The sequence below is a fragment of the Miniopterus natalensis genome, chromosome 2 (genome assembly GCF_054644295.1).
Source record: "Miniopterus natalensis isolate mMinNat1 chromosome 2, mMinNat1.hap1, whole genome shotgun sequence".
Lineage (NCBI taxonomy): Eukaryota > Metazoa > Chordata > Mammalia > Chiroptera > Miniopteridae > Miniopterus > Miniopterus natalensis.
This window is the reverse complement of record NC_142082.1, coordinates 162,862,906-162,889,027: the sequence shown is the minus strand read 5'-3', so window position 1 is coordinate 162,889,027 and position 26,122 is coordinate 162,862,906. Positions and strand designations below refer to the sequence as shown.

The 26,122-nt window shown below is 40.4% G+C and overlaps 2 protein-coding genes across 2 annotated transcripts; one reads left to right on the top strand and one right to left on the bottom strand.

The window, feature by feature from the left end:
* The first annotated feature begins 1,287 nt into the window (after window positions 1-1,287).
* H2AJ (H2A.J histone) lies at window positions 1,288-1,774 on the top strand. The gene has a single exon (XM_016197508.2). It carries the CDS (start codon window positions 1,288-1,290, stop codon window positions 1,675-1,677), a length of 390 nt encoding a protein of 129 aa, XP_016052994.2. The 3' UTR covers window positions 1,678-1,774.
* Window positions 1,775-10,036: 8,262 nt separating this feature from the next.
* On the bottom strand, window positions 10,037-24,666 carry WBP11 (WW domain binding protein 11). The gene is made up of 12 exons (XM_016197433.2): window positions 24,526-24,666; window positions 23,239-23,375; window positions 22,438-22,469; window positions 20,929-21,022; window positions 18,458-18,654; window positions 17,403-17,536; window positions 17,001-17,200; window positions 16,264-16,455; window positions 14,311-14,412; window positions 13,618-13,908; window positions 12,045-12,227; window positions 10,037-11,051 (listed from the first exon to the last, which is right to left on the bottom strand). The coding sequence occupies exons 2-12, from the start codon at window positions 23,300-23,302 to the stop codon at window positions 10,618-10,620; spliced, it is 1,923 nt and encodes a 640-aa protein (XP_016052919.1). The 5' UTR covers window positions 23,303-23,375; window positions 24,526-24,666; the 3' UTR covers window positions 10,037-10,617.
* Between the last annotated feature and the right edge of the window lie 1,456 nt (window positions 24,667-26,122).

Below are 26,122 nucleotides of genomic sequence, written 5' to 3'. Positions count from 1 at the left end.
TCTGGGCTTGTCTACAAAGAGAGACCCTCATAGTCTTTCCCGGAGAACGTGATCCGAGGAGCTCCTGTCCGACTAGGCTAAAGCCAAGGCCAAGACTTTTGAGCCTCAGCAAGTAAGCTGAGCCTGCATCCTCTGCAGAATCCAGAGGCTCTTTTCAGGCTCACCACCTCAAAGCCAAGAGATGTTAAATTTTGGCTAAGTGAGCTTGTTCCTGCCCTCTGTGAAGAAGGCGTTCACATCTAGTCTAGCACTCTAATTTCACAGCCCTTAGAAACCAAGAGTGGCAGCCTGGTGGGGCGCAGAGCTTTGCGGGGAGTCCAGTGTCTTCGGGTCTAGCTCAAATTCAGATGGCTAAGTCCATACGAAGCTTCTCTTGGAGCCAGTTTCTCTCACTGTTGGGTAATCAGCCGGAGCCTCTGAGTTTGCAGGAGGCAAGGCACCTGTTAAAAGATCAGGCGACGTACCCTATCCTGGGGAGGCAGAATTCGGTAGAGAGTTTGTGATTTCGCTTGAGGACCCGTGTTGTCCACAAGTGCGGGCTCTGGAGTTAGATAACTACCCGGCTAGGATGCTGAATTAGGTCAGAAAATCCGCTTAGAGGGCACAGCGACGTCTGACACACCGTGCGCGACCCCAAGGCACATTTATTTCCTGAGCTCTCCGTACTTGTGGATAGAGGATCTCTTCTTCCGGATCTTCCTTAATTCTTAAGACTTTATTTTCCTGAGTGGGACCGTAGACGTTGAAATCTCAGGCCGGGCGTAGCCCAGCAGTTGAGCATCGACCTAGGATCCAGGTGATCGGGGTTCGATTCCCGGTCAGGGCACATGCCCGGGTTGCAGTCTCGATCCCCAGTCGGGGGCATGCAGGAGGCAGCCGATCAATGACTTTCTCATCATTGATGTTTCTATCTCTCTCTCCTTTCCTCTCTCTGAAATCAATAAAGATATCTATTAAAAAGGAAAAAAAAAATCTCAGGGTCCAATACTTTCTAAGGAGCCCCAAAAGGCGGGCCCTTTGCACCTATGTAAATGAGAACTGAGGTTTGTCCTTTTGATTGGACAGAGCCGGCGAGGGCGGTCCCTCCGCCAGCGCGCTCACTGGGAGCGGAGCCTGCCTATCATTGGTTACCGGAGCCGAGAGCGTTGCAGCGCCCAATGGGAAGGCGCTGCCTAGCGGCTGCAAAGTGCTGGCGGAGGCAGTTCCGGGGAGTCGCACTCCCCGCCGGAGCCCGACCGAGGCCGCCGCGGTTTCCTCTCTCGCTGGAGTTTTAGGCGCGAGGCGAAGATGTCTGGTCGCGGGAAGCAGGGAGGCAAAGTGCGCGCCAAGGCCAAGTCCCGGTCCTCGCGCGCGGGGCTGCAGTTCCCGGTGGGCCGAGTGCACCGGCTGCTGCGCAAAGGCAACTACGCGGAGCGCGTGGGCGCCGGGGCGCCGGTGTACCTGGCGGCCGTGCTGGAGTACCTGACGGCCGAGATCCTGGAGCTGGCGGGCAACGCCGCGCGCGACAACAAGAAGACCAGGATCATCCCGCGCCACCTGCAGCTCGCCATCCGCAACGACGAGGAGCTGAACAAGCTGCTGGGCAAAGTCACCATCGCGCAGGGCGGCGTCCTGCCCAACATCCAGGCCGTGCTGCTGCCCAAGAAGACGGAGAGTCAGAAGGCGAAGAGCAAGTGACCCCCGCGCCACGGGGCAGCTGGCGCGCCGGCGGAGGCTCTTCCCACGGCCGCCCGCAGCCGTTTTGAACCTGTCGGATGTCGCGGCCGCCGGCGCGCTCTCGCGGGGAGGGGGCTGCGAGGGGCCCTCCGGGGTCGGGGCCCAATAAAGTCGGTGAAAACCGTGTGGTCGAGAGAGCTGTGTAGTGGCGGGGCGGCCGCGGGTCGGCTTCGGTCCGCGGGTCACCCTCCAGGCGTCGGGGGCGGGAGGGAGCCCCCCAGGGACCCGCCGGCTGGAGGGGCGGAGTCGGGAGCGCCCCCGATCGCCTGACGGCCCAGGAGAGGCGGAGTCCGTGTGGAGGCGGCTGGGGCAATGATTTTTACTGACTTTTTCCCAGGGCTTTAGCTCTGTTGCCCTCTCTGGGCGGTTGAGAAACTAGTTCTAGGAGAGAGACGGTGGGACCCAGCTGCCCCGGGGTAGGAGGTGGTCTATCGGGCCACACTTTTCAAAAAAGTAGAGTAACTTTCCATCTGGGAAGAGTGGCTCTGGTGACACAGGGTCAACTTAGATTTTTCTAAACCTGTTAGCTGTTGTGTTGGCATGTTTTGGATGTCAGATATTTTTATACACACACTGAGGTTCACATTTCTTTAAAGTGAAGGAAACGCCCAGTATTATGTGTAACACAGAAGCGTGAGTCACGAGGTTGGAAATTTGTTCCCCTGACACTCATGTTGCATAACAGTGCAACGCCTTTAGTCATGAGTAACCTATGCTTATGAGCTTTTAAAATGACTTTCTCAAGTTTCTAGCTTTATAATGGTCTTGTCTCCATCATGTTATACTCCTTTGGAAATGTAGTAGGTTTGATTTTGCTTTATGACAACAAATAGCCTGCTTGAAATCCCTTATGTTCTTCCACTGGCCTGAAGTAATGACCTCATTCCAACAATGCCTGTAGGGATTGCATTGCTTAATACCACAGCAATGCTTTAATAACATGTGAGATATGAGAAAAGGTAAGGACAAGTGATTTCCATGCAGGAAGAAACCCATTTCAGATAAAGAATTTACATATAAAAGTTAAACACTAGCAATACTATTCTGTACTTGGTTGACCCTTCCATTCACCTTTTTCCACAAGCTTCATCCTGGCCCACAGGCAGGGCCCACAATAAAGATCCCAGTTTATATTTTACTTCTTTGAATTCATCTTTCCTGTGAGTCAGAGTTGAAGTCTTCCTGAAAAAAGAGAAAAGAGTATGTCTTCATCCTTAGCAGTCTTTGGCCCGCTTTCCCTCATGGACTCTCTTTCTTTCTTCCCCAGTACTTACTGAGCATCTCTATATGCCATGCTCTGTACTAGGTGATGGGTGATGGGAGTACAGCTGTAAATGAGGCCAACTAGATTTCTACTTTCTTGGAGCTCACTTTTTTTGTAACCCTCACCCGAGATATTTTTTCCATTGATTTTTCAGAGAGTGGAAGTGGAGGGGGAGAGAGAGAGAGAGAGAGAGAGAGAGAGAGAGAGAGAGAGAGAGAGAGAGAGACATTGATGTGAGAGAGACACAATGATTGGTTGCCTCCCACACATGCCTCAACTGGGCCGGGGATTGAGCCTGCAACCAAAGTATGTGCCCTTGGTCAGACTCAAACCTGGGACCCTTCAGTCTGTGGGCCAGCACTCTAACCACTGACCCAAACTGGCTAGGGCGGAGCTCACTTTTTTTTCTTGATGACTGAAGACAGGATTATGAACAAATAAATATCAGAGAAAAGATTCCTCTTCAGCTTCTGTTAGTATTTGTGCCACTTCACTGCTTGTGGAATGAATGTTGGGATTACTTTTCCCATGTGGTCATCTTTGAGGTGTACAAAGGCCAGGCCACATACACTTCTGTTAGGCAGATTTTTGCACCCTAATTCCTGAGGAGATAGACCCCAAGGGTGCCACGGGCAGGTTCCAAGATGCCCTACTGTTTACTCCACTCCTCACCTTTCATCCAGAAGGCTTCCTCTTGTAAAATAGTCATAATACCCCTTTTGGGGACTGAAATTGTTCACTTACTATATATATTAGGCACTCAATAAATTAAATTAAAAGAAGTACCATTTCCTACAGGATATGGGCTTACCTTATAGGTTAAAGTATAGGCGACCATAACTAACAAGAAGTTTTGTTTTGGTTTGATTTGATTTTACTGCCCAGTTGTTAGGATAGTTCTCAGTGTTGCCACTTTGGGGATAATGGTAGGCAGTGGAGAGAGAAAAAAAAAAATCAAGTGCTGGTTGTGACATTTAAGTCTTAATTTCCTGAAATATTTGAGGCTGATTACAAAAATGATGAAGAAATAAGGACAAAGGCCATCAAAACATTTATAAGAAAAAACCAAAACACTTTGCTTTCCCCTCTGAAGACTCACAGGAGTCTGTCTATTGAACACTGTTACCTGAAAGGTAAGACAGGCAGGATAGAAAGTGACTGCCGCCCCACCTCCACTTGCCACTGGCCTGAAGTCCTTAGGTTCTCCCTAAATACTTTCCCTGCTGCAAGGTTCAATTGGCCCCTCATCATTTCTGTTTTTGAGAGTTGGCTTTTTTTTTTTTAACCTGAATAATTTATTGACAGTGAAAAAGCATTATCTCCTGCAAAATCAATTCAGCCTGTGACCCTTGATGAGCAAACAGCTTTTGCCAATGTATGGTTGTTTATTTAAAAGCCAGTATTTCTTCAAGTACAAGACCATATGGAAGAAGTCAGTAAAAAAACACACTAATGGGACCTGAATTCTGATTTTTAATAGATGTGTAATCCATAGTTATATTTATAGACACACATACTCTTTCCTGCAGAGATAAGCCATTCAGTGTGGCAGGCTGTGACTTGGGCAGAACTTATTTATTTTCTGTAGGGCCAGTTTTGTCTTTGTGTCTCTGAGAACTGACCTGTTTAGTTTTTTTCTGGCCCCATAGTTGGTGATGACTGGCCCACTACATGCAAACTTCTCACAAATCCCCTTCCAATAGTTGAAAGGTCATATGCCATGGTGTTTAAGACCTCACGGTCTCTGGAATGAGAAAGGTTCAAATCCACCCTGTTCTTTACTAGTTGGATGACTTTGGAAATGTTACTCAGTTTCTTTCAACCTCAGTGTGATCTATTAAGTGGGCATAATAGTAGAGTTTACCTTAGTGGATTTTGGGGAGGAGTCAATGAGACAATGTGAATGAGAGCAGTAAGTGTCTCACAGAACCATGCTCAGTGAATAGTAACTATTCTTATTTTTATGGGAAAATGGATAGAGCAAGTAGCAGTAGTTACGGGACCTATTGAAATAGTAAACATGTCATTCTAACAATCCTGTGACTTTTCTGGTAGAAAGTCATAAGTTTAGCGGCTGTTTTATTAATTACAGGATATCCATAACTCACTTTAAACAGAAAAAGGTGTAATAAATTGTTGACACTTGTGAACCTTAATTTGCATTCCCCCCTCAAGACAATCTAGTTTGGAAATAATGGTGTGTTAGGTGCACCATGCAGGTTAAAAATGGAACCTGTTTGTTCAACTGATTGTGCAAATATTGTGTTATACCTATGATTGATAACCACTGTCAAGAAAAATGGTTATAGTACAATCAAAGAGATGATTATAATCTAGCAGGCTACATGTAAAGAAAGGAAGATGCTTAGGGTGTTATAGTAACAGGGAATAGAGACACTTGTGTCCTTCCACCGGCTAGGGAGAGTGGCACCTGTGATAAGTCTCAGTATGTGTGTTAACCTGACATGACAGGGTGTTCTGGGCAGAGAAGCAAAATACATAAAGGCATGGGGGCCCAAAGACAATCCATGCAGCTGAATGTGAATGAATCCAGAGGAAAAGGTGTGACCTGGAGATAAGAATTTGGGAGTCATGACTAAAAATGGATAGAGTGGACAAAATCATCCAGAGGGAATATATATATATATAGGATATATGTATAGATATATAAGTGAAAGTATAGAAAACAGTGACAGCCAACAGGGGATGTGAGGATCTATGAGATCTAACCATCTGGCAGAGGGAGAGGAGCCACTAAGGAGATGAGAGGACATGGCCTGAAGGACACCAGGAGACAGAATGTAAAGGGATGGAGATTTTTCACAATCTGGGTTGCTGCACTCCTTGATACCCCCTAATTTGCTCATATTTTGACATATAACTAGAAAATGTTATTTAAAGGTTATTACATTTTCCCACACAGCAAATACTGAAAAGATGGCTCACTTGACTAATGGCACTGGAATGGATATGCATTTTTGCTGTTTATAGAAATTCAAGGTATACATGGTGATAACTGAAGCCGTCTTTTAAAAAAAAGATGAGAATACTGGTAAAGAACCATTTTTAAATGCATCCTTTATTATCATTCCTTGCAGTTGAATAAATATTTTTTAAAAATGTTTTAATGAAGTTTAATTTTTAAAAAGTTATAGAAACAGTGATAACATTAATTCATAAAAGCTATGTGGGTATTTTAGAATGGTAAGCATTCTAAAACTAAATTTTTACAATCATAATGTTAATGTATTTTCCCAATAGAGGGAAATGGAGAGTAAGAGGAACAGAAAATACAGAAAGAAGAAAAAGGAAGGAAGCCAGCTGGCTTCAGGCAGACATGAAATTGTCACTGTAGAGCTTTATTTTGTGTTTCTCTCCAAGGAGAGGAAGAAAATTTTAGTAGATGAAAAACAGATTTTAACATATACATATGTAAAAGAGAATGACAGCACATTTGGACAGTAACTTGGGTCCTTGATAATTTTATCAAGCCATGCAACTAAAAAGCCAGCACTACTGAAGGAGGGATAAGCCCTACATTGGACAAAATGATCTTTCTTTTAGATGAAGCAGACAAGCAATCTGCTCATGAGGGCTTATTTGCTTTTGTTGTCCTTTTCAAATGAACTATTTTGTTCATGTCAAAAACTTAAGTGGCCTTTGCAATTCCAAAAGACTCCTGATGAAATTATGCCTGTTTGAGAGATAGGTGTACAAATTACTGTTGTAATGAGTAGACATGAAGGAAGCAGATGTTTGGCCTGGAAGAGGTACAGTTGTAGATTATACCGACTGGGAGAAATACAGTAATTTCTGATCCCAAGAACTTGGCCAACGCCCAGTCATTACCCATGGGTCCAGGCAGACAAAACTAAACAAACCAGTTCTCAGGGACACAAAGACAAGAGTGAGGAAGAAGTCTATCAGGTTTAGAAACTATGACCAGAATCAAAGTCTGTCTTAAGGTCGCTGCTCAGAGGAGAACTTCTGAACTACTCAGCCCTTGGAGATCAGCTCAGAAACAGACTTTACAGGCCTATGTCCATCCTTTTCCTACAGACTTTGCCTCTACAGAGAACGCTAAATATTAAGCAAGCTAGCAAGCAATGTAAACAGAAATAGATGACTAAAAGTTTTACCAAATAATACTGATCTGATGGGACAAAAAATCCCAAGATATTATTCTTAGGGAAACATCATAAACTCAACACTGAAGTGCTTCATCAAAATACAGAAACTCAAGTCAGCATGAACTTAACCTCCCAGCCCTTCCAGAAGAGGTGCCATACAGATGGAAATCACATGGGTTTCAAATGTTCATGCTGTTACTAAGTTGAGAGTCCTGGTCCCAGCAATGAGTGCTCTAGCTGAATCTGTATTTTTATTTATGCCTTCTGGCTAAATACCACCATGAACATACCTGTAGTTGAACAAGTTGGATTTATTGCTCTTTGCAGCGAGAGAATGCATACTGTGGGGAGATGTGGTATGTTTCATTGAGGGTATTAGGATTTATTATAGATTTGGGGTTTATGTTCACTGACTTTGGGGCTTTGTCCAGATTGCATGCTGTTGGGACTAGAAGGAAGTCTACAATTTGGGTAGCTAATGCATCTAATAAGGTACAAGGAATGGAGTGCGGCTAACGCTGTAATTGGTGCATATGCTAATGAGTATTGGCCAGCATAGGGGTCTGTTTGGTCATTTTTGTGGTTTGGACAGCTCATATTTGACACAATTGCAGAGTACTTGTTTCTGTTCTGATTTTTCACAGCCACAGAATGGCCTTGTCTGGTGTTGGTGTCCTGTGAAATTTTCCACAATAAACCACTCTGTAGTTGTGTCAGGCCAACTCCTAGCAACATTAGATCCTCGCTGACAGTCCAGGCCAGTTCTGAGTGGCCATGGGCTGCTTTCTCCTTTCTCAATAGCTAAAGAAAAAAATGTGACATGGAGAAGGTTTGCTGAGCAGCGGAAATAAAGACATCTCGAAGCAAATGTTGCAAGTATCCAAGTACCATGCAAGAGAGAGCTTATGTCTATGGGTGTTTCAGTCCCACATTTATGTACTTTAAATATTTGAATCCTCAAACATCCCATGTTCATCAAGGAGCTTTTCATCTTGAATTATCTTTTTGTGTGTGTCTTCAAATCGGGTAACGTTATAGTTTGATGATCCATGTATTTCTAATAGTAAATTGTTTTAAATTTATATTTACCCATACTTATATGTAATTTTTATATATTTAAGTGTATATACTGAATAAATGCTATGACCTTACTTTCTTCCCTTCTTCCAATATTCAGCTTCTCATTTGCCCAGCCCCCAAAAAACCAATGTTATCCTGATTTGAACACATCAGATTAAAAAAAACTTGTCAGAAAAACATTCAACCCAATAAAAATCTAGGCATTTATTTATATGCTTACTAAGCCTTGGCTTTCTCATTCATAAAAGTAGGGCAATAATTCCTTATGATACAGCACTTAGTGACTAGTGTATGATAAGAGCTCAGTAAATGACTTCTATCATTGTGATCATAATTTCTGCTTCACTTTTCTCTTTCCCCTTGGAATTCTTGTCTCTCATTCAGTGTTCATGATATCCTCTATCTGCTCCTAAGCTTCATACTTCACCGGCCTACTAAGATTTCCATGAGGTTATCTCACAGGGATTCAAACACAATCTGTTCCAAACAGGGCCAGTTCTCTTCATTCTACACCCCTCTCCCATTTACTACCTAGGTTTGAATTTCTGCTCCTTTGTGTAAACCTGGGTAAGTTATTTAATAATTCGTGCAATTGACACATCTCTAAAATGAAGGAAATGATGGTAGCTACCTAACAGGGTTGGGGTAAGGATTAAATTAATACATGTCAAACACTTTGCAGGATGCCTGGCACACAGTAAACACGTTAGCTGCTACCATCCTTTATCTCCTCTTCAGCTCCACATCCTTTATTCCATAATGATACTACCTACAACCGAAGCCCTAAATTGGAGACCCTAAATTCTTATTTCTCTTCTACCTCTCTCCCTATGTCAAACTGATAATCCAGTCTTGTGCTTTCTCTCTGCAATAGATCTTTCAACTCTCTTCCACCCTCCTGTGCTAGCCTGGGTACTCTCCATCTTGTGCCTGCAGAAGATGCATTTTCCCACCTCTGGTCTTTCACCCTTGAGTCAATCCATCCCCTTACTCCATAGCCACAGGTCTCATTCTGAAATGCAAATTAATTCTAAGAACCAAATTATATTTACCATGTGTGAAACACTATTCTGAGTTTTACAATTAACGATTTATTATATATATATGTGTGTGTGTGTATATATATATGTTCAATGACTTCTCCCTCATTCATATATTATTCAATAAATCTTATATTTTTTATGGTATATGATTGACATTAAAGGCATTTAAGATACAATGGAAATAGGTATGCCTAGCTTGAATGCAATGCATATTGTTTCATTATGTGTATGTGTGCACACATGTGTGTTTACATATGAAACACACTACTGGGCCACTGGATTAATCACATGAGCCCTTTAGCTTCAATATTCTCATCTGTAAATTGGAGAAAATATCTTTTAAAAATCCCCAGAATTACAGGGTAGATGAGTTAGTGATTAAAGCACTTAGTAAAGAAAATAATATCAATGCAAATTAACAGCGTTAAGCATTCTTATTCATTTTATGTGCTTTTAAAAAGCTTAATAAAACCAACACATTCAAAAAAGAAAAGTAACCTTTTCTGATTCTATAATAGTTTTGAAAGGTCTGACATTCAGTCGGTTTCAGTTCACAAATCTCCGGGGAAAGTGAGTCATCATCTTTAAGAAAAAGACTGAATATGTTCTTAGCAATAAATAAAACCTCTCAATTTTTCTAAAGTCAACATGGTAATATGAGGGAAAAGAGTTCTCTTTATCCCTTAAATTTAAAACTTAGCTCAACTACATTTTCAATGAAATTCTCATTCTGTACCATACATTTAAATATTTCTTTTCTGACCATAAAAAAGGATGTTTATACATTACTAGGAACTCAAGAAGATCTTGGGGTAGACAACATTTATTTATTTCATGAAACACTCAAAGTTTAGGTCAGTGGGGAATAATTTTAATTACAGAATTGTATATTTTCTTCCCACACATCTCGCTTTGCATTAGGAAATGACGTTGTAATCCATTTCACTACAATATTACAAAATATTTACAAGAAAATATTAAAAATAAACACAAAAAGCAAGATGGGGTGAAATAAACTGTTCCCCCCCAAAAAAAATCTCTACTCCAGTGCACACAGCACACAAGAGAATCAAAAACAAATAAGTAACAAATATTCCCCTGATCACAAGTTCCACAGAACTGGAAGGGGAAGAAACGGGATGAGGATGGTGGCATGACAGGGAACAGATGTTAGCAGAACCGCTTCAATAACCAACCTGATCTGAGTGAAACACCCTCTTCTATGCAGTGAATTCCAAACAAGGTTAAACTTTAAGATGTTCCTTCAAATGAAATTAGAAAATACCCTGACAGTGAAAGTAGCTCTTTTGCCTAAGTTTCCTAAGAGCCTCTCTTTCCACGAACCAATAATGTGAACAGAAGCCTGTTCCAGCATTAAAAGTTGTCACAGCAGCCCTTCCATCTCTTTCATAAAAGCTTCATACACATCATCTTTAGTTTGTACTGAGACGGGAACAGATGGGCCAGATTTGGGGGCTGCTTTGGCAAGAGGCACAGCAGAATCATCCTCTGACTTTCTTTGGGGAGCAGCAGTAGCCCCTTTATTTTCCCGACGGACCCTCAGTGCGGTGGGTACGAATCGAGTAATCTCTGCCTTGGGATTAGTGATTTGTGGCTTGGCACTGATGGTTGCTGTGGCTTTCTTCTCAATGGTGGCTGCGCTCGTGTCATCCGCCTTGGGTCGCTGAATCAAGTTGGGTGGAGCACTTAAAACTCCTGGGTTTGGCAAGGGAGCCGGTGGGAAAAGCCCAGGTGGGGCAGGTCCGAGTGGAGGCACCAAAGGTGGGCGCATCATGCCAGGACGAGGTGGAGGGATACCTAAACGAAGGCGAAACAGGCTGATGAACACTACAGAAACTAATAAAATGTAACTAATTAAATGCAATTAAGATGTTAAAAACATAGGCCGACAACTTGAAAAAAAAAAAAAAGGAAGATTTACATAAAACAAGCTGAAATCATGCTGCTTGCCATTTGAAACTTGGCTATATTATGATAGTAAGAAATATTTTATTATAAAACAGTATGCACCTTCAGTCTGTATTTTGTACTTATAGTAGTAATGTTTTCTTCCTCTCTAAATAATGTACTACTTGAATTTCAAATTTGACACTCCAAGAGTCTATTCTACCTGTATAGCGCAGACACGGCTGGGGCTTGATTCCCTCCCATGCATGATTTACTGATCTCCACACCACTCCTCCCCACAAAATGGTAACTCCATAAGTGGGAAATAAGACACTGTAACTAATCACAATATATCACCATTCCTGGAAAAGAATTCAGGTCCCACTGGCAGTTCAGACATACCATTAACATTTTACCAAGAATAGCAGGTTTAATTTTCTTCAAATGCCACTTTTAAGACTAAATACCAAGTACTATATTTTATCAAATCTAAGATGCTACGGCTTATACAAACTCATAAATATTCCATATACAACTAAGAGAGAAAAAAAGGTCCAAGCTGGGGGCTTAAAAGACCTTCATATTAAACTGGAACAGTCAGTGTAGTAAACCAGAAATATACCTGCCACACATCATGAGACAAGAAAATTTGCATATCTAGCAATGATACTGGGTTGAGGGGAAAAAAACTCTCCCTTGTGATTTTCAACTTTAAGTTGGTAATTATGCAGGGTCAGTGCAAATACTCTATGAAAGAACTCAGGTTCAACCCAGGCTAATAGCAATTAAAAAACACTATTTTAAGATATTCCTTCATTTCAGGTTATTGAAATGTGAAAATATGTCCTAGAGCAAATAAAATATATGTAGACAAATGTTTGCTATGGAAATAAAAAGCTGTACCTGGAGGTGCAGGGGGAGGTAGTCTTGGTGGGGGTCCCCGAGGAGGAGGGCCAGGAGGCAGACCTGGAGGTGGACCTGGGGGAGGGCCAGGGGGTCGGCCTGGTGGTGGTCCTGGAGGTAAAAGTCGGGGTAAAGGCCCTCGGAGTCCTGGCATTCCAGGTGGTCTCAGGAATGGAGGAGCTCCTGCAAAGAAAAAAATAATAAATGAATGTCAAACAAATATATATGAAGTAGTAATTATGGTATAAAGGTAACTCAGATGTGGTATGATTTATCACTTTAACCTGAAATCAGAAACTTCGAAAACTGATTGAGCCTGGCCAGCATGGCTCAGTGGTTGAGTGTCGACCCATGAACCAGGTAATCATGGTTCCATTCCCGGTTAGGGCGCATGCCGGGGTTGTGGCTTGATCCCCAGTTAGGGGGTGTAAAGGAGGTGGCCGATCAATGACTCTCTCTCATCATTGATGTTTCTTTCTCTCTCTCTCCCCCCCTTTCTTTCTCTGAAATCAATAAAAACATATTTAAAACCAAACAAACAAAGGATACTCTTATCACAGCTCTGTTGGGCTGGAAACACAGAATATGAGAAAAATTCTAGAATCATTACGACATGAGCTTTCTGAAAATGGACTATAAAGTAAAGTGCTTCAATGATCTGCTGAAACTCATTAAGATAAGGACAAAGACGACTAAGAATGACAAAAGATTGGTTATTTTGCTTTGGAACAAAAAGAAAAGAACGAACTCAATTAAAAAGAACTTATTTGGCTGTAGAGAAGGAATAAAATCATAAAGAGCCAAGACGTTCTATATGTTGTTTCATATTGTAAACCTTTTATACTTTTAAACTGAAGACTTGATTAACAACTATCACTTTTGTCTCTAATTAAAAAGATTACGCTGATATCCAGTAATCCCCAAACCAAAGGATATGAGAGTATTTACTATGTCCTAGTCCCACTGGCAACCAATTTTGAGCAGGGTCAACTTGTCATTTAAAAAGTAGTACTAAAGCCCTGGCCAGTATTGCTCAGTGGTTAGAGCATGGGCCTGTGCACCTAAGGGTTGCGGGTTCAATTTCTGGTCAAGGGCATGTACTTGTGTTGCAGGTATATTGATCCCCAGCCTGGTCGGGGTTCGATCCCCAGCCTAGTCAGGGTGCGTGCAGGAGGCAACCGATTGATGTCCCTCTCTCACATTGATGTTTCTGCCCCCCCCCCCAAATCAACGGAAAAAATATCCTTGAGTGAGGATTAACCAATACCAACAACAAGTAGTACTAAAGAAAGTTTCCATTACACATTTCAGTTTCTACTTGCTAGAATCAGAACTAAAGAATGCTGAAAAAGGAAGAGCTTGGGAGAAAAAGATGGCTGTCAGAAATACTATGAGTTGCAAGCAATACTCTAAGAATAACCTAGTTGCACCAACCCTCTGATAATCCTTCATTTCTCAGGGAATGTCACTAGGAGGAAACAAGAAAACATCAATACTAATGACATATTTTTTGGAATGACTTTATTCTCACCACACTAACTTAATTACTTATTCATAATATGTAAATGTTTACCTGGAGGTGGCCCAGGAGGAAGGCCTGTAGGTGGTCCAGGTGGCCGTAAAGGTGGAGCAGGAGGTGGTCCAAGAGGAGGTGGTCCTGGCATGGGAGGTGCTTGTATCTGAGAAGGGGGAACAGACTGTGGGGGAGCTTGTTGCTGTGAAGAAGCAGATGTGCCATCAGAAAGAGATTCCTCTTTATGCTGCTTTTGTGATTGCTTTTCTGCTTCAGAATCATCAGAATCACCTTCATCATCATCCTCTGAAAATTCCTCTACTTCCCGTCCCTCCTCAGGGATTTCCTGACCTGAAAGAAATTTTAAACCAGGTAAATGGAGTTGATTTTGTTTTACAACCTGTAAAAGAGTGATGCCTGAAGACACATGTTCAATACATGTTTTCTTAAACAGTCTTCTTCAATAAAATACTTGAGACGTGGAAGAATCAAATAGTCTTCCACTCATCTGTGCTAGTGCAGCTTAGTAGGCAGGCTTCAGAACAAGTCAGACCTGGATGAAAATGCCAGTTCAACCACCTACTAGCTGGGTGTAAACTTTGGGCACCTTAATGTCTGCAAGCCTTATCTTTTGTAAAACGAGGATTTGTTACTTATTTTAGGGTTCCTGGGATACTAAATGGGACAATGTATGGGAAGCAACTGGCATGAAGAAATACCAAAAGGTGACTCACTCCTCTTTCCCTGCCTTACCGGCCATTCGAAGCATCATGGCTTGAAGAGGAGTCAGCTCCTTAATGTTCTTCTTTTTCTTCCTTGATTTTCCAGGCATATCTGCAAATCGTACACTCAAACCTAAGGGGCCAGAGGAGGGGGAGAGGGAGTGAACTGGCATCAACACAATTCAGTAAATGCTTACTAAATAACAAATACTATAATTTACTAGGCACAAATGCTGCCTGTAAACTCCCTGTGAAACTTGGTAGAGGATAAGTACAAAAAGAGCCATATTAAAGGTAGTAAATAAAGTGCCAATTGGTAAATATGTGAAGTGACTTAAAAGTGGTAAGTTTAAAAAAAACTTCAAGAATACTAACATCTTTATGTCAATAAAATTGAACACCCAGATAAAAATAATAGACAATTTTTAAGAAGAATATGTTACTAAAATTGGTCAAAGAAGTGGCAAGACCAGAATAAACAAAAATGAAATAAATGGTAGTCAAAGATCTACTCACTAAAAGGCACCTGGTTGAAATAATTTTACAAGGAAATTCAGCCAAAATTATATTACAGAAATTTCCTGTAAAAGGGCAAAGGAAAGGATGGAATGCTAACCAGAACTCATGAAGCTAGCATAATACCGATACCAAAACTGACCTACTGGCCAACATAAAATACAAGCAAATTGAATCTGACAGTTTAAAAAAAGAAAAAAGCCATAATGCAATTCACTACAATAAACAACTTTAAAAAACACCATAACAACATCCTGACAGATGCTTAAAAAGTATTTATGAAAGAAGCTTAGAAAACTAGGACTAGAAGGAACTTCTTAACCGACAAAAAGGCTATTCATTAGACGCTTTTCAACATCATACTAAACGATGCAGTGTTAGGAGCACTCTTGGTAAACATTCACAAAAGGATAGGAGTTCCAAGTGGACAGGGCTTTAGTTTTGTTTACTCCACATCCTTAGTGTCTGCAAAAATGCCTTGCATATAGTAAAAACTCAACAAATTTTAGCTGAATAAATGCTGAATCATAGGACAGCCATTTTCAGCAAGTGTGCACTGATGAGTACATGTTAAAAAAAACAGTTGTCGGAAAGGGAAAAGAGACAAAGACGACAAGGTCCCAGAAGTAATGGAGCTGCTGGGGCTCTAAGGGCTTCCTATTTTCTAGTACTAGCACCATCATTTTTCATTACTAGCTCTCTCTATCCACCCTTTTAAAGTAACTTTTTGATTCTTAATAAGAATTATGGAGAAAAAATTGTCATCATTACTAATATTGACAGTACTACTAATACATAAGTACAGTATTGTAGGCTACAAAAATAATTCCAAAAGATGCTCCAAGACTACTGAGGTGTGACACATTATACATTTTGTACTGCTCAGAACCTATTACAATGGTTAAAATTTTCTCAATGAATATCATAACTACATTTTAAAAGTACATGTAACTCAGTCTGAATTTATAATAATCAAATACATAACGTACATTATGGGTATATACTTCCATTAAGTCATGACTCCACTCAAAGGCATACCTGCATAATTATGGTTCTGGTTCATGTAATGTATCATGGACACACATAATTTAAAGGGCTTCAAATGTAGATATTGAAACGAACTTATTAAAAAGCAACAATGTGAATATGGTTTTCTCAATATAGTTACATGGTTACTCTCCTTTCTTTCCTATACATACCCATGAGAGAACATATTTATGTTGTTGAATAGCTATTATCTTTACCCCCAAAAGTGAATTTTATCACACAGACATTTTTATTATATACATGGCCTAATTTTTTTTTACATGAATTAGTACTTATCATGTGTCAAGAACTTTGAGAGAGCTGATATATAAAGATGAATACAGGAAGCTCACAATTATTTCCACAGTGCATTAATAAATCAGGACCTTCGGCTTGTGTCCTATTTATTGATCAATACCATGGAACTTTCATCTGCATGTACCTGATTTTTTTTCTTCATTGTTGTTTCTTTCATTATCATCACGGTGCACAAACTCATCCCCTTCACTTTCTCCATCTGATCTGTCAGTGTCGCTGTCATCAGTACTGTCATCATGCTTATCTTGATCCATGTCCTCAGGATAGCCATCATCTTCACTAGTGCTGGAAATGTCATCATCATGACCTCGCTGAGCTGGAAAGGGAGGAGGGAGTGGGGAACAAATAATATGATTGGATCCTCCATTACACGGTCCCCAAAACACAGAAATCATGTAACACAACAATCTAATTGTTTTAAAAATTTCTGTAGAGCTCAGCTATTCAGATAGTCTGACAATATTTTCATTTGGCAATAGTTTAAAATTCAAATTTGAAAACAAATTTCACTTAGAAGTTGCATACACATATATATACACAATCACTGTGACTGTATACAATACTCTAGTCTGATGGTAAACTGAAAGGTAAACAGGTATCTAAGTCTTAGGGAACTGGTATCAGTGATATTCTAAGAAAAGCCTAATATAAAACATAATAAACATTTCTATACGTTATGCATGATGCTTTTACTTGGGTAGATCCTATGGTTTATCCATCTGTTAGTATGTATATGGTATCCTCATTTATTTCCCAAGTTCTTGGTGATGAACAAGGGTGGTGAACAAGATGTGAAACAGGGCCAACATAAAAAATGACAGTGGGAAGGTTATAAGAGCAAAAGGAACAGCCACTCCTTACCAAGTTCAGGACTATATAACATGTCTTCATCTCGCCGACGAGGGGGAAGATCTAGGGCAAAGCCCACTTTACGGCCATACATTTGCAAGACTTGAGGAGGTGGTGGACCAGGGGGCGGACCCGGAGGTTTTCTGCCAGGGGGCAAACGTGGAACACCATGTCCAAGAAGAGGAAGAATAGAAACTGCTCTAGTTGGAGGTCTGTAAAGAAAATTTTACAGTAATCACGTTAACAGTGGTATTTACTTCTTCTAAACAATTTTCAAGGGAGTTTTAAATTTCATATTTAATCAAATGAGGGCCTGCTTATATTCACATTGTCTTATTTCCCACTGCATTACTTCTGGCTCTAGATAGTCAAGACATGCTTTTAATACATGCTATATGATTATGCTCCACTTACCCATAGGCTGAGGTCTTTTTAAGGATGGAGGGTGGCTGGGCACCAGGAAGTGGAATGTCCTGGATCAAGATGTTGGAAGGAGCATGTGGCATATCTGGCAAAGGAATACTATCCACTTCCACATGCTGAGCGTTCTGAAACAGAGAGCATCTCTCAGTAGGAGGATAAGAGCAATCCACAAACTCAACACTAAAAATTCAATGTCAGCTGTTTCATAACCTGGACTTGCTTTTCACCTAACATAAATTTATCACAAAAAAACAAGAATAACAAGTCTCATCAGTATTTCCAGTCTGTCAATGAACTGAAAAAAATCTATCTTCTCTAAAAGAACCAAATCCAGTTGTGCCCCCCTTCCTCTCCCAGTATCAATTAATTCTTTTTGGTTTTGGTTTGAAAAAGCTGCTATTTAGAGAAGTCCAACTGTCAAAGTATCTAGTACTAAAGCCACCCTATTTAGTATTCTGGATGATAAATAACACATATCAATTAACTTAGTACATTTCCAGTGGCAGAGCTTGGGCTCTAAAATTAGTCTTTCACAATTTCTGCGACATATTAGCTGCACCACTAAGTTAGTTATCTTAGTTTCCTTTTTCTGTAAATGGGACCCACACTACATACTTTACCAAAAATTAATGCACTCATTTTTTTCTCCTATTTTTATTTTGAGGCAAAATTAACAATGACATGTACAAATTCAATGAGTTCTGACAAATGCATATACTTCAAACTCATTCCCAGTCCATCCCTAACACTATCCCAAGGCAACCGCTGTTATAAACTTTTTGCTTGTTCTACAATTTCATACAAATGAAATCATAGTAACTACAAAAGTCCATTATGGTCTGTTTTTGAGATTTAAAAATACCTAAGCAGTTTCCAGTTTTTGGCTATTACTGTGTTGGCAGATGAATTAATTTCTCTTGTAGATGTTCAGTTTGACAAGAAACTACCAAGAGGAAGAGGTTCAACAATCAATTCTCCCATTAATAAGTTTAAGAGCAAATAGAAATATAACACTTTAGTTTCTCTTTCAGAAGAAACTCAATTACCTTCACAGCGTCAAAATATTGGCTAAGTTGAGCCCTCTTCTGTTCATATTCTACTTCTAGCTTTCTCAGCTCTTTGTAAATATCTGGATTCTCTTTTTCATAGAGTCGTAAAATACGTTCAAAGGTTTCACGCAGCTTTTTACGCTTGTCTTTTAGCACCTTCTCATTTAACTGTGGCTGTTGCACTGGGTTAAACTCTGAAAGAAAAGAGCAAATTATGGAATTAAATGCAAAAAGGTTACTTCACTTAGATTGTCAACAGACAATAACATTTAATAAAAAACTTATATGCTAACATTTTTAAAAGGGAGCTAGACACCAGATATATTCAATTCCTAAAGAACTGCAATAGGTACTTATGAAAATTCCACCATTTAAAGATGGCCATTAATTTTACTTTCCTAAGAAATGTCACCTAACTTTCATCATCATTGTAATAAAAATCTATTTCATTCCTCTGTGCTAACGACCTAGTTAAGCTTCAGCCAGACACTTGGGTTTACCTACTTCACTGGCTCTGCCATTTAATTCTGAGATGGTGGGCACTTTATTTAAAAAAATATCCCTTGGTGTCTGGCTCATCAATTAACTATTATTTTTATAACAGACTGGTGTTCTTTGTCTAGCTGCCATACAACCCCCTCTTCCCATGTGTTCAACATGGGCCTTAATTTCAGGTGGTCGTCCCAAGAGGGATTAGTACAAGACTCCCAGGCCTGCCTGGTTGGTCATACCTGTCTCCCTCCATCATCCTTGCCAGTGACTGACTCAGAGATCAAATGGCATATGATCCAAACTGGGACCATATCCCTGTCTGAGGTTTTTAAATGTACATGTGGAGAGAGAAGCTCTCACAAGTAGGGATGAAATAAACCTAGAGATATCTGTGGCCTTGCCTCCCAACCACCACTATATTCCCATACATATTATACCTCCCAACCTAAGAGATTCATTTGCAGTATGCTGAGTAAAGCCAACAGACAGAAGACCAGAGACAAACAGGCTTATAAGGATACCTGGGTTTTCAAGGCCAGCTTCTCTCCGGGATTTCCAAATTATGGGAGTCAACGTATATTTTTTTCTGTTTAAACTAGTTTGAATTGAGTTTTATAAATTGTAATTAGAGGGCTCATATACAGTGTTCCTTTCTCCCTTTTCCTTAAAGAATAACAAGTTTAATTATCAGCTTCCCTAAGCCCCATTAACTGTAAGCCTTGGCGATTTATTCAAAACCAGAAGGTACAGTCTTACACTATAGTATTCCTAGTGTGTTAAACTACGTAAGTCAATTTAGGATCATTTACTAGATAATATCCTGATACTCTAGGAACAGCATTTGTCCTTATTGGAATTTAGACCAGAGGCAACAAGTTGATCAGTTATAGCTGAACTGGGAAAGATTTGGCATCATGCAGCCTGACCCAGAACTCTTGCCCAGGTTAGTGCACAGGCTGTGCCACATTACTTTAGAAAGCTTACAATACTGCATCCCCACATAACTGAATTTTGGAACCCCATTTAATGTATCACTGAGAAAATCTACTGTACTTCTTTCACTTACTGTTTTTGGGCAAACCACTGAAACTTTCTGGACACCTTTGTAAACAAAACTTACAAAGATCGCTTTAATATGTAATTTAAAAAAGTGGCAGGGAACAGAAGACAGAATTGGCAAAAACTTGACAATTGAAAAACACATAGGAGTTAACTTGACTTTAATTTTGCATGTTGGAAAACTTCTATTAAAAAAAGAAAATTTGAAAATCTCATGTTCTAAAGTTAAAAAAACAGTTAGTTAATAAGTGGGTTTGGATTAAATTTCCTATGGCAGCATGACACATATGATTCTCTACCTACCTTAGATGCAAGGAAAGATAACATGCAGTTACCTCGTGTGAATCCAGTTATGGCAATGTAGTGATGCTGAAGATGCATATAAAGAGACTGAATAAAATTAATTCTATGAAACGTGAAAAGTGGGGGGAATCCTAATATGGTATTTGATATTAAGTAATTGATGATTTCTGCTACATCAAGCATCTTTGGATTTTCTCATTGGAAAAAAATGGGAAACTGATAACTCACGGTGGCCTAATAGATTTACACTGTAGTTAACAACATTAAAAACAAGACAAGACAAAAAAACCCCAAGGTGATTCAGAAGCCAGATTTCTCTCTTCCCTCAAAAAATGAGCTGGCCAAAGTGGGTGTTTATTACCTCCTAACAACAATTAGCTTAAGCTAAATTATGGCTTTCCTCTTATTCCTGATGAGATCTTCAGTTTACAATTAACTCTCCAACACTCCATTTTGTCTTTCTGATACTAAAACTAAATTCAAGGATCAAATGCCATCATGTTTTAGTTTTTGTAATGCCTGTACTGCTTCACTCAGTATCTGCCTGCCCGCCTGCCTCTGTGTATCGGACTGTTATCCCTGCCATAAAATCTAGCCTTTTAATAAATTCTTACCCATTTCATCCAATTTCTCCATGTCCCGGATAATCTGTTTGGGATCCTTCATCTTTAAAACCGCAGCTCGTACCATCATGCGCTGCTTTTTGTTCTTAGAAAAAGGAAAGAGCAGTATGTCAAGAAGCTAGATGCTCATGAGTTTTTATTTCAATCTCCTTCAAGAAATTTAAACTGGGGTTTAACTTTTTGGTTTCTGATCTCGTTTCAACCACCAGAAACAGAACTATGTAATGTTTTACTCTAAAAGATGTTTCAACTTTCAATAAAAAGGTAAATAAATGTTACTTATTAGATGTGCTTTCTGAGGCAAGTATTTGTGAGATCTAAAGCAATTATTTAAAATAGTTTTAAGTTTTTTTTCCCCAAATAAACAAAGGTTTCAGCTAAATTCTAAAATTATATAGCAGAGAAAACTTTTGCAGGATTTGATGCTAAACAATGCAACAAGAACACACAACTGAAAATGATTAAAAATCTAAGTTCTCTCAATGTGTTACAGTATGATACTAAAAAGTAAATCCTTTCTTATTCTGGGAAGCACTTTGTCACAAACTCAACAGCTACCATAACCAGGAAAATGAATGCACAAAGCTATTCAGCATCACATTTATTTTCATTCACTAATTCAGTAGCTATCAACAAAGTCGTATGTTTTAATAACTAACAAAAAAGAGCTACTTTCAAAAGTATTTAATTCACTGGGAAAGGTAATCAAATAATCAATGTTACAACCGCCCATTGTGAGCTTATCTGCAAGGTTACTTACTTCAGTTTCCAAGAATATCATATAGATGGTCCCCAACTTACCACGGTTTGAATTAGGACTCTTTGACTTTACCGTGATGCTAAAGCCATATGCATTCAGTAGAAACTGTACTTCAAATTCTGACCCTTTCCCGGGCTAGCCATATGCAGTACTATATTCTCTCGTGATGCTGGGCAGCAGCATGATGATTTTGCTCAACTGTAGGCTAATGTAAGTGTTCTGAGCATGTTTAAAGTAAGGTAAGCTAAACTAGGTTGTTTGGTAGGTTAGGTGTATTAAAAAACATTTTGACTTAAGATACTTTCAACTTATGGTGTATTTATAGGGACGTAACAGTAACCTCATCTTAAGTCAAGGAGCATCTGTATGGTATTTTGGATTAGTAAATTTTTATGGCTTGTTATAAGAAGCATAAAGTAGCTGGCTGGTGTGGCTCAGTTGGTTGAGCATTGCCCCATGCACCAAAAGGTCATTGGTTCAATTCTGGTAAGGGCACATGCCTGGGTTTTGGGCTCCATCCCGAGCAGGGGGCGTGCAGGAGGCAGCCAATAGATGTTTCTATTCATCTCCCCCTCTCCCTTCCTCTCTCTATAAAATCAATAAAAACATATTTTTTAAAAAAGAAGCATAAAGTATATTTCCTGGCAAATAATTAGAAATGTTATTTTGAAATCCACTAATCCCAAAGTAAGATGTGATAAACAACATTTATAACTAATTTGATGCATCTGAAATCTTACCTTCTTTAATTCTCTTTTCCGGGCTTCTTTTCCTTGAGGAAGAGAGAACATAAACCTTTCAAATCACGACCATTATTATAGCATTTTCTCAACACAGATCATTTGTATTGTGGATGGCTGTCTTATACGCGGTGGGATATTTAGCAGCATCCCTAGCCTCTACCTACTAGACGCTACTAGCACCCTTCTAATTTTATCAAATAAAAACGTCAACATTTTTGCCCTGGCTGATGTGGCCCAGTGGTTAAAGGGTCGGCCCACGCACTGAATGGTTGTGGGTTTGATTCCTGGTCAAGGGCACCTACCTGGGTTGCAGGTTCAATCCCTGGCCCCAATCAGGGCCCACTCCGGAGGCAACCAAAAGATGTTTCTCTCTCCCTGCTCCCCGCCTCGATTCCACTCTCTCTAAAAACCAATGGCAAAAATATCCTCAGGTGAAGATTAACAACAAAAAAAGTCAACATTTTTTTGGTTTTCTTAAGGAATAATTAGGGACACAGAGAAAAAAGATGCCATAAAATATTAAACAAGAACCTTAAACTAACTTGCTCAAAATTCCAAATACGAAAAGAAAGTTTTAAGCCAATTCTATTTTGCAAGTCAATCAAATTAGAAATATGGGTATGAATTTTTTTCCATGTTTGAAGTTTTAATCATGTGCTCACAAGAACACAGGACAACTTCACACAACTGACTCCTGGCACTGCTGATCTTGTAATTAAGACATCATGAAATAAATTCTCTAATGCTTACAATTTTTACCACTTCTCTTCTTCATCATCCATATTAACGGATACTTACGGGCTTGGTCTGTGGGGTTCATGAATTTTCCACTCTTGGTGGATGATGTAGATCTTCGTCCCATGTTGACTATCTGTTTGGTTCACTTGTTCAATTTAAAAAAAAAAATCCCAGTAGCAGCATAAGAATGTCCAAACCTGTAGAAAATTTGTGTAAGAGTATATTAGAGGGTATCTGAGCCAAACTGATGACCTGCCTGGCAGCAAGACCTCAAAAATGCTTTGGATAATGACAGTTTTGCTGTCCCTTTTATTCCTTTGGAATTAAAGAGGGAATGTAAGGATGATTACCTGAAGGTGGGAGAAAACCTATGATTGGATTATAGGATAGTAAATAAGATTATGTGGTCCCCTGAAGGTCTTTAAGCCTCTGAAGGGTCTGAAAGAGAATCTTGTCAGAAGGGTGTCAACCTAGATGCAAAAAAAAACAACAAAAAACCAAACAACAATGGCCAGGGCCTGCTTTACGAAAAGATAAACCTTTTACTAGGCAAGTGACCCAGGTGAAATTTTCAGTAGACTATACAATACCTTCCTTTCTTTATGCAGATTTTATCAGACATTATTAGTCAATGCCTCTCTCAGCAAGTGTTCAATTGACTCGACTTCTGCTAAATGTCAAAACTGTTCCAGTGGCAACTAATTTACCCCGTTAAGAGTTTCCTCAGAAAAACTGGGAGTCGGGGAGAAGGGAGGTGGGAGGAAGCACATTTAGTACAAATACAAGCTCTCCTATCTTTGACGGCCCCTTTTCTTTTTTGCTTTCCTCTCCCAATTCCTCTGAGGCCCTCGTTTTGACTCACCTTTCCGAAACTGAACCAGAATACAAATTACAGAAAATGTTCATAGAAGACATTGGAGCCTTAGTCTGCGCAAACTACTTTTCTGTCGTAAAGCAGAGGCGACAGGGAAATCGGGCCACAAAACCACGAGGAAACTCTATAGAGAGCCGACGAGGCTCCGATGGGAGGGAGCCCACGTCGACCGGGGGCAACCGCAGCAGCAACTGCCGAAACCCTAGAGACGGTTGACCCTGACTCGAGGTGCAGACATCAAACCGAAGGCTGCCTACCAGCCAACGGGAACAGACGGGCGGCGGCGTCCGCTGCTTAACCGCTGCTCGCCGCTCCGCCCCAGGCTCGGGGATCCCCCCAGTCCGCGACCCGGGAGACCCCAACCGCGGAGAGGAAGAGCGGAGCTAAGGGGCCTACTGTCCCCGAGGCAGCCGCGCGGGCCCCAGGAAGGGAGGGGAACGACGAATCTGACTGGAACAATCCTGCACACTCACACTTCTGCTGGGCTCTGGGGCTGCGAGGAGCCGGGAGGGGACGATTCAAGACCTCTTTTACTTCGTAGGGGCCTTCACCTCGGCTCCCGGTCAGCTATCCAGCAACCGCCATCTTGAAACCTCGCGCCCCTCCACCATTCCTACGTCACTTCCTACCCCCGTGGGCCCACGATCTCAGCACCTCTCGGCCCTGGAAATAGCGAACGGACCAAGAATTCCACGACCAGAGTCGCTTCCGCTCCAAGACAGTACCCAATTGGTTAGTTGTCTGCTAAGAGCCCGCCCTAACATGACGCAATACAAAGATGCCACTTTGATAGACACTTCCATAGGCCAATAGAAATAAGACAAACTGAGCAGCTAGGATATATGATTGGCTGGTGGAAAGCACTGTCTGGGGCTAGAGGCATTCTGACGTCATTCCGGGGTGCTTAATTTATTGCGCCGCGCCAGACCCGCGGATTTAAGACTGGAGCGGGTGCCGCGCTGTCTCTGCTTCGTGGGGTTGTGTTAGTTTTGGTATTCTCCTTTTTCGCGACGTAAGCTAGTGCGATCTTCTGAGAATGTCTGTTTGAAAACGAATCCCCGAATAATATTTGCTAGTGTTTTGCTAGCGTCATATCCGTGTGGACGTTTAGTAATTGTTTATGGACAAACAACTTTTGTAGACGCGAGCAAATCAGTGCCCATATTCGAGTCCCAGATTGCTAACCTACAGGATTACTCTTTTGGGAAGGAAGTGTGGGGATACATGTGCTGTCAGTTTTAAATTTACGACAGGCGAGGTTATATCGGCTTCCGGTCTTTTCACCAGGCCGAAGTCCTGTATGATGTCACTGTACGTACGGGATTATTCCTTTCCTCTAGTCTTCCAAGGTTCTTGCTCTTCCATCCGTTCTTTCTTTAAGACCCCTCCCCTATCTTTTCCCCTTAAACGCGATTTTAAATATTTAAAAATTCTCCCCTTAAAGGACACACTTGTTTATTTCTGATCTTAATCTGAATACCCCTTATAAGAAAATACATTGGATATAGGCCAATTCCTACGATCAATTATAAATATTCTAAAATACTGATGGAGGTACATATTAATTTTTAACAGAATATTTAAATGTGCACTTAAGTGTTTAAGATTGGTCCTTTATCTAAACTAACCTTTGTTTTAGGAAATTGTTGATTTGGTTGGTTTTAGACAGACTTGAGTCTCAGAAAGGACAGTAAAAAGATCTTGTAGTTTAAAGCTTATAAATCAGGTAACGAACAACAAAAAGATTTAATGTTGAAGGTGAACTAAATTGTGATATTTTGGAACTAATATTAAAAAACAATAGAAGAGGAAATTAGTACTTCTGAAAAGTTAACGTATTTCATCTAGCTTTTAATTTTTGAGATATGTTGAGGTTTTTAAATTTTAAGACATTTCTTGAACTTGGATGCAAGAATCAATTATAACAAACACATTCTTGCATCAACAGTTTACCAATAATTTTGTAAGTATAATCTGAGAGTCTCAATGGGGAATTATTAGTTGTTTCAGGATTTAGAAAACACTTGCATCTGCAGAAATTTAACTGAACCATTCATTAGGCCTCTGGAT

What these genes read in the sequence shown, in the direction of transcription:
- WBP11 (XM_016197433.2), bottom strand. Translation starts at nt 23,302, where the DNA reads ATGGGACGAAGATCTACATCATCCACCAAGAGTGGAAAATTCATGAAC. An exon ending in GAACCCCACAGACCAAGCCC is followed by an intron (nt 22,470 to 23,238) that starts GTAAGTATCCGT and finishes CTCTTCCTCAAG; the next exon opens with GAAAAGAAGCCCGGAAAAGA. An exon ending in ACCTCCCCCTGCACCTCCAG is followed by an intron (nt 11,052 to 12,044) that starts GTACAGCTTTTT and finishes GCCTTCGTTTAG; the next exon opens with GTATCCCTCCACCTCGTCCT.
- H2AJ (XM_016197508.2), top strand. Translation starts at nt 1,288, where the DNA reads ATGTCTGGTCGCGGGAAGCAGGGAGGCAAAGTGCGCGCCAAGGCCAAG.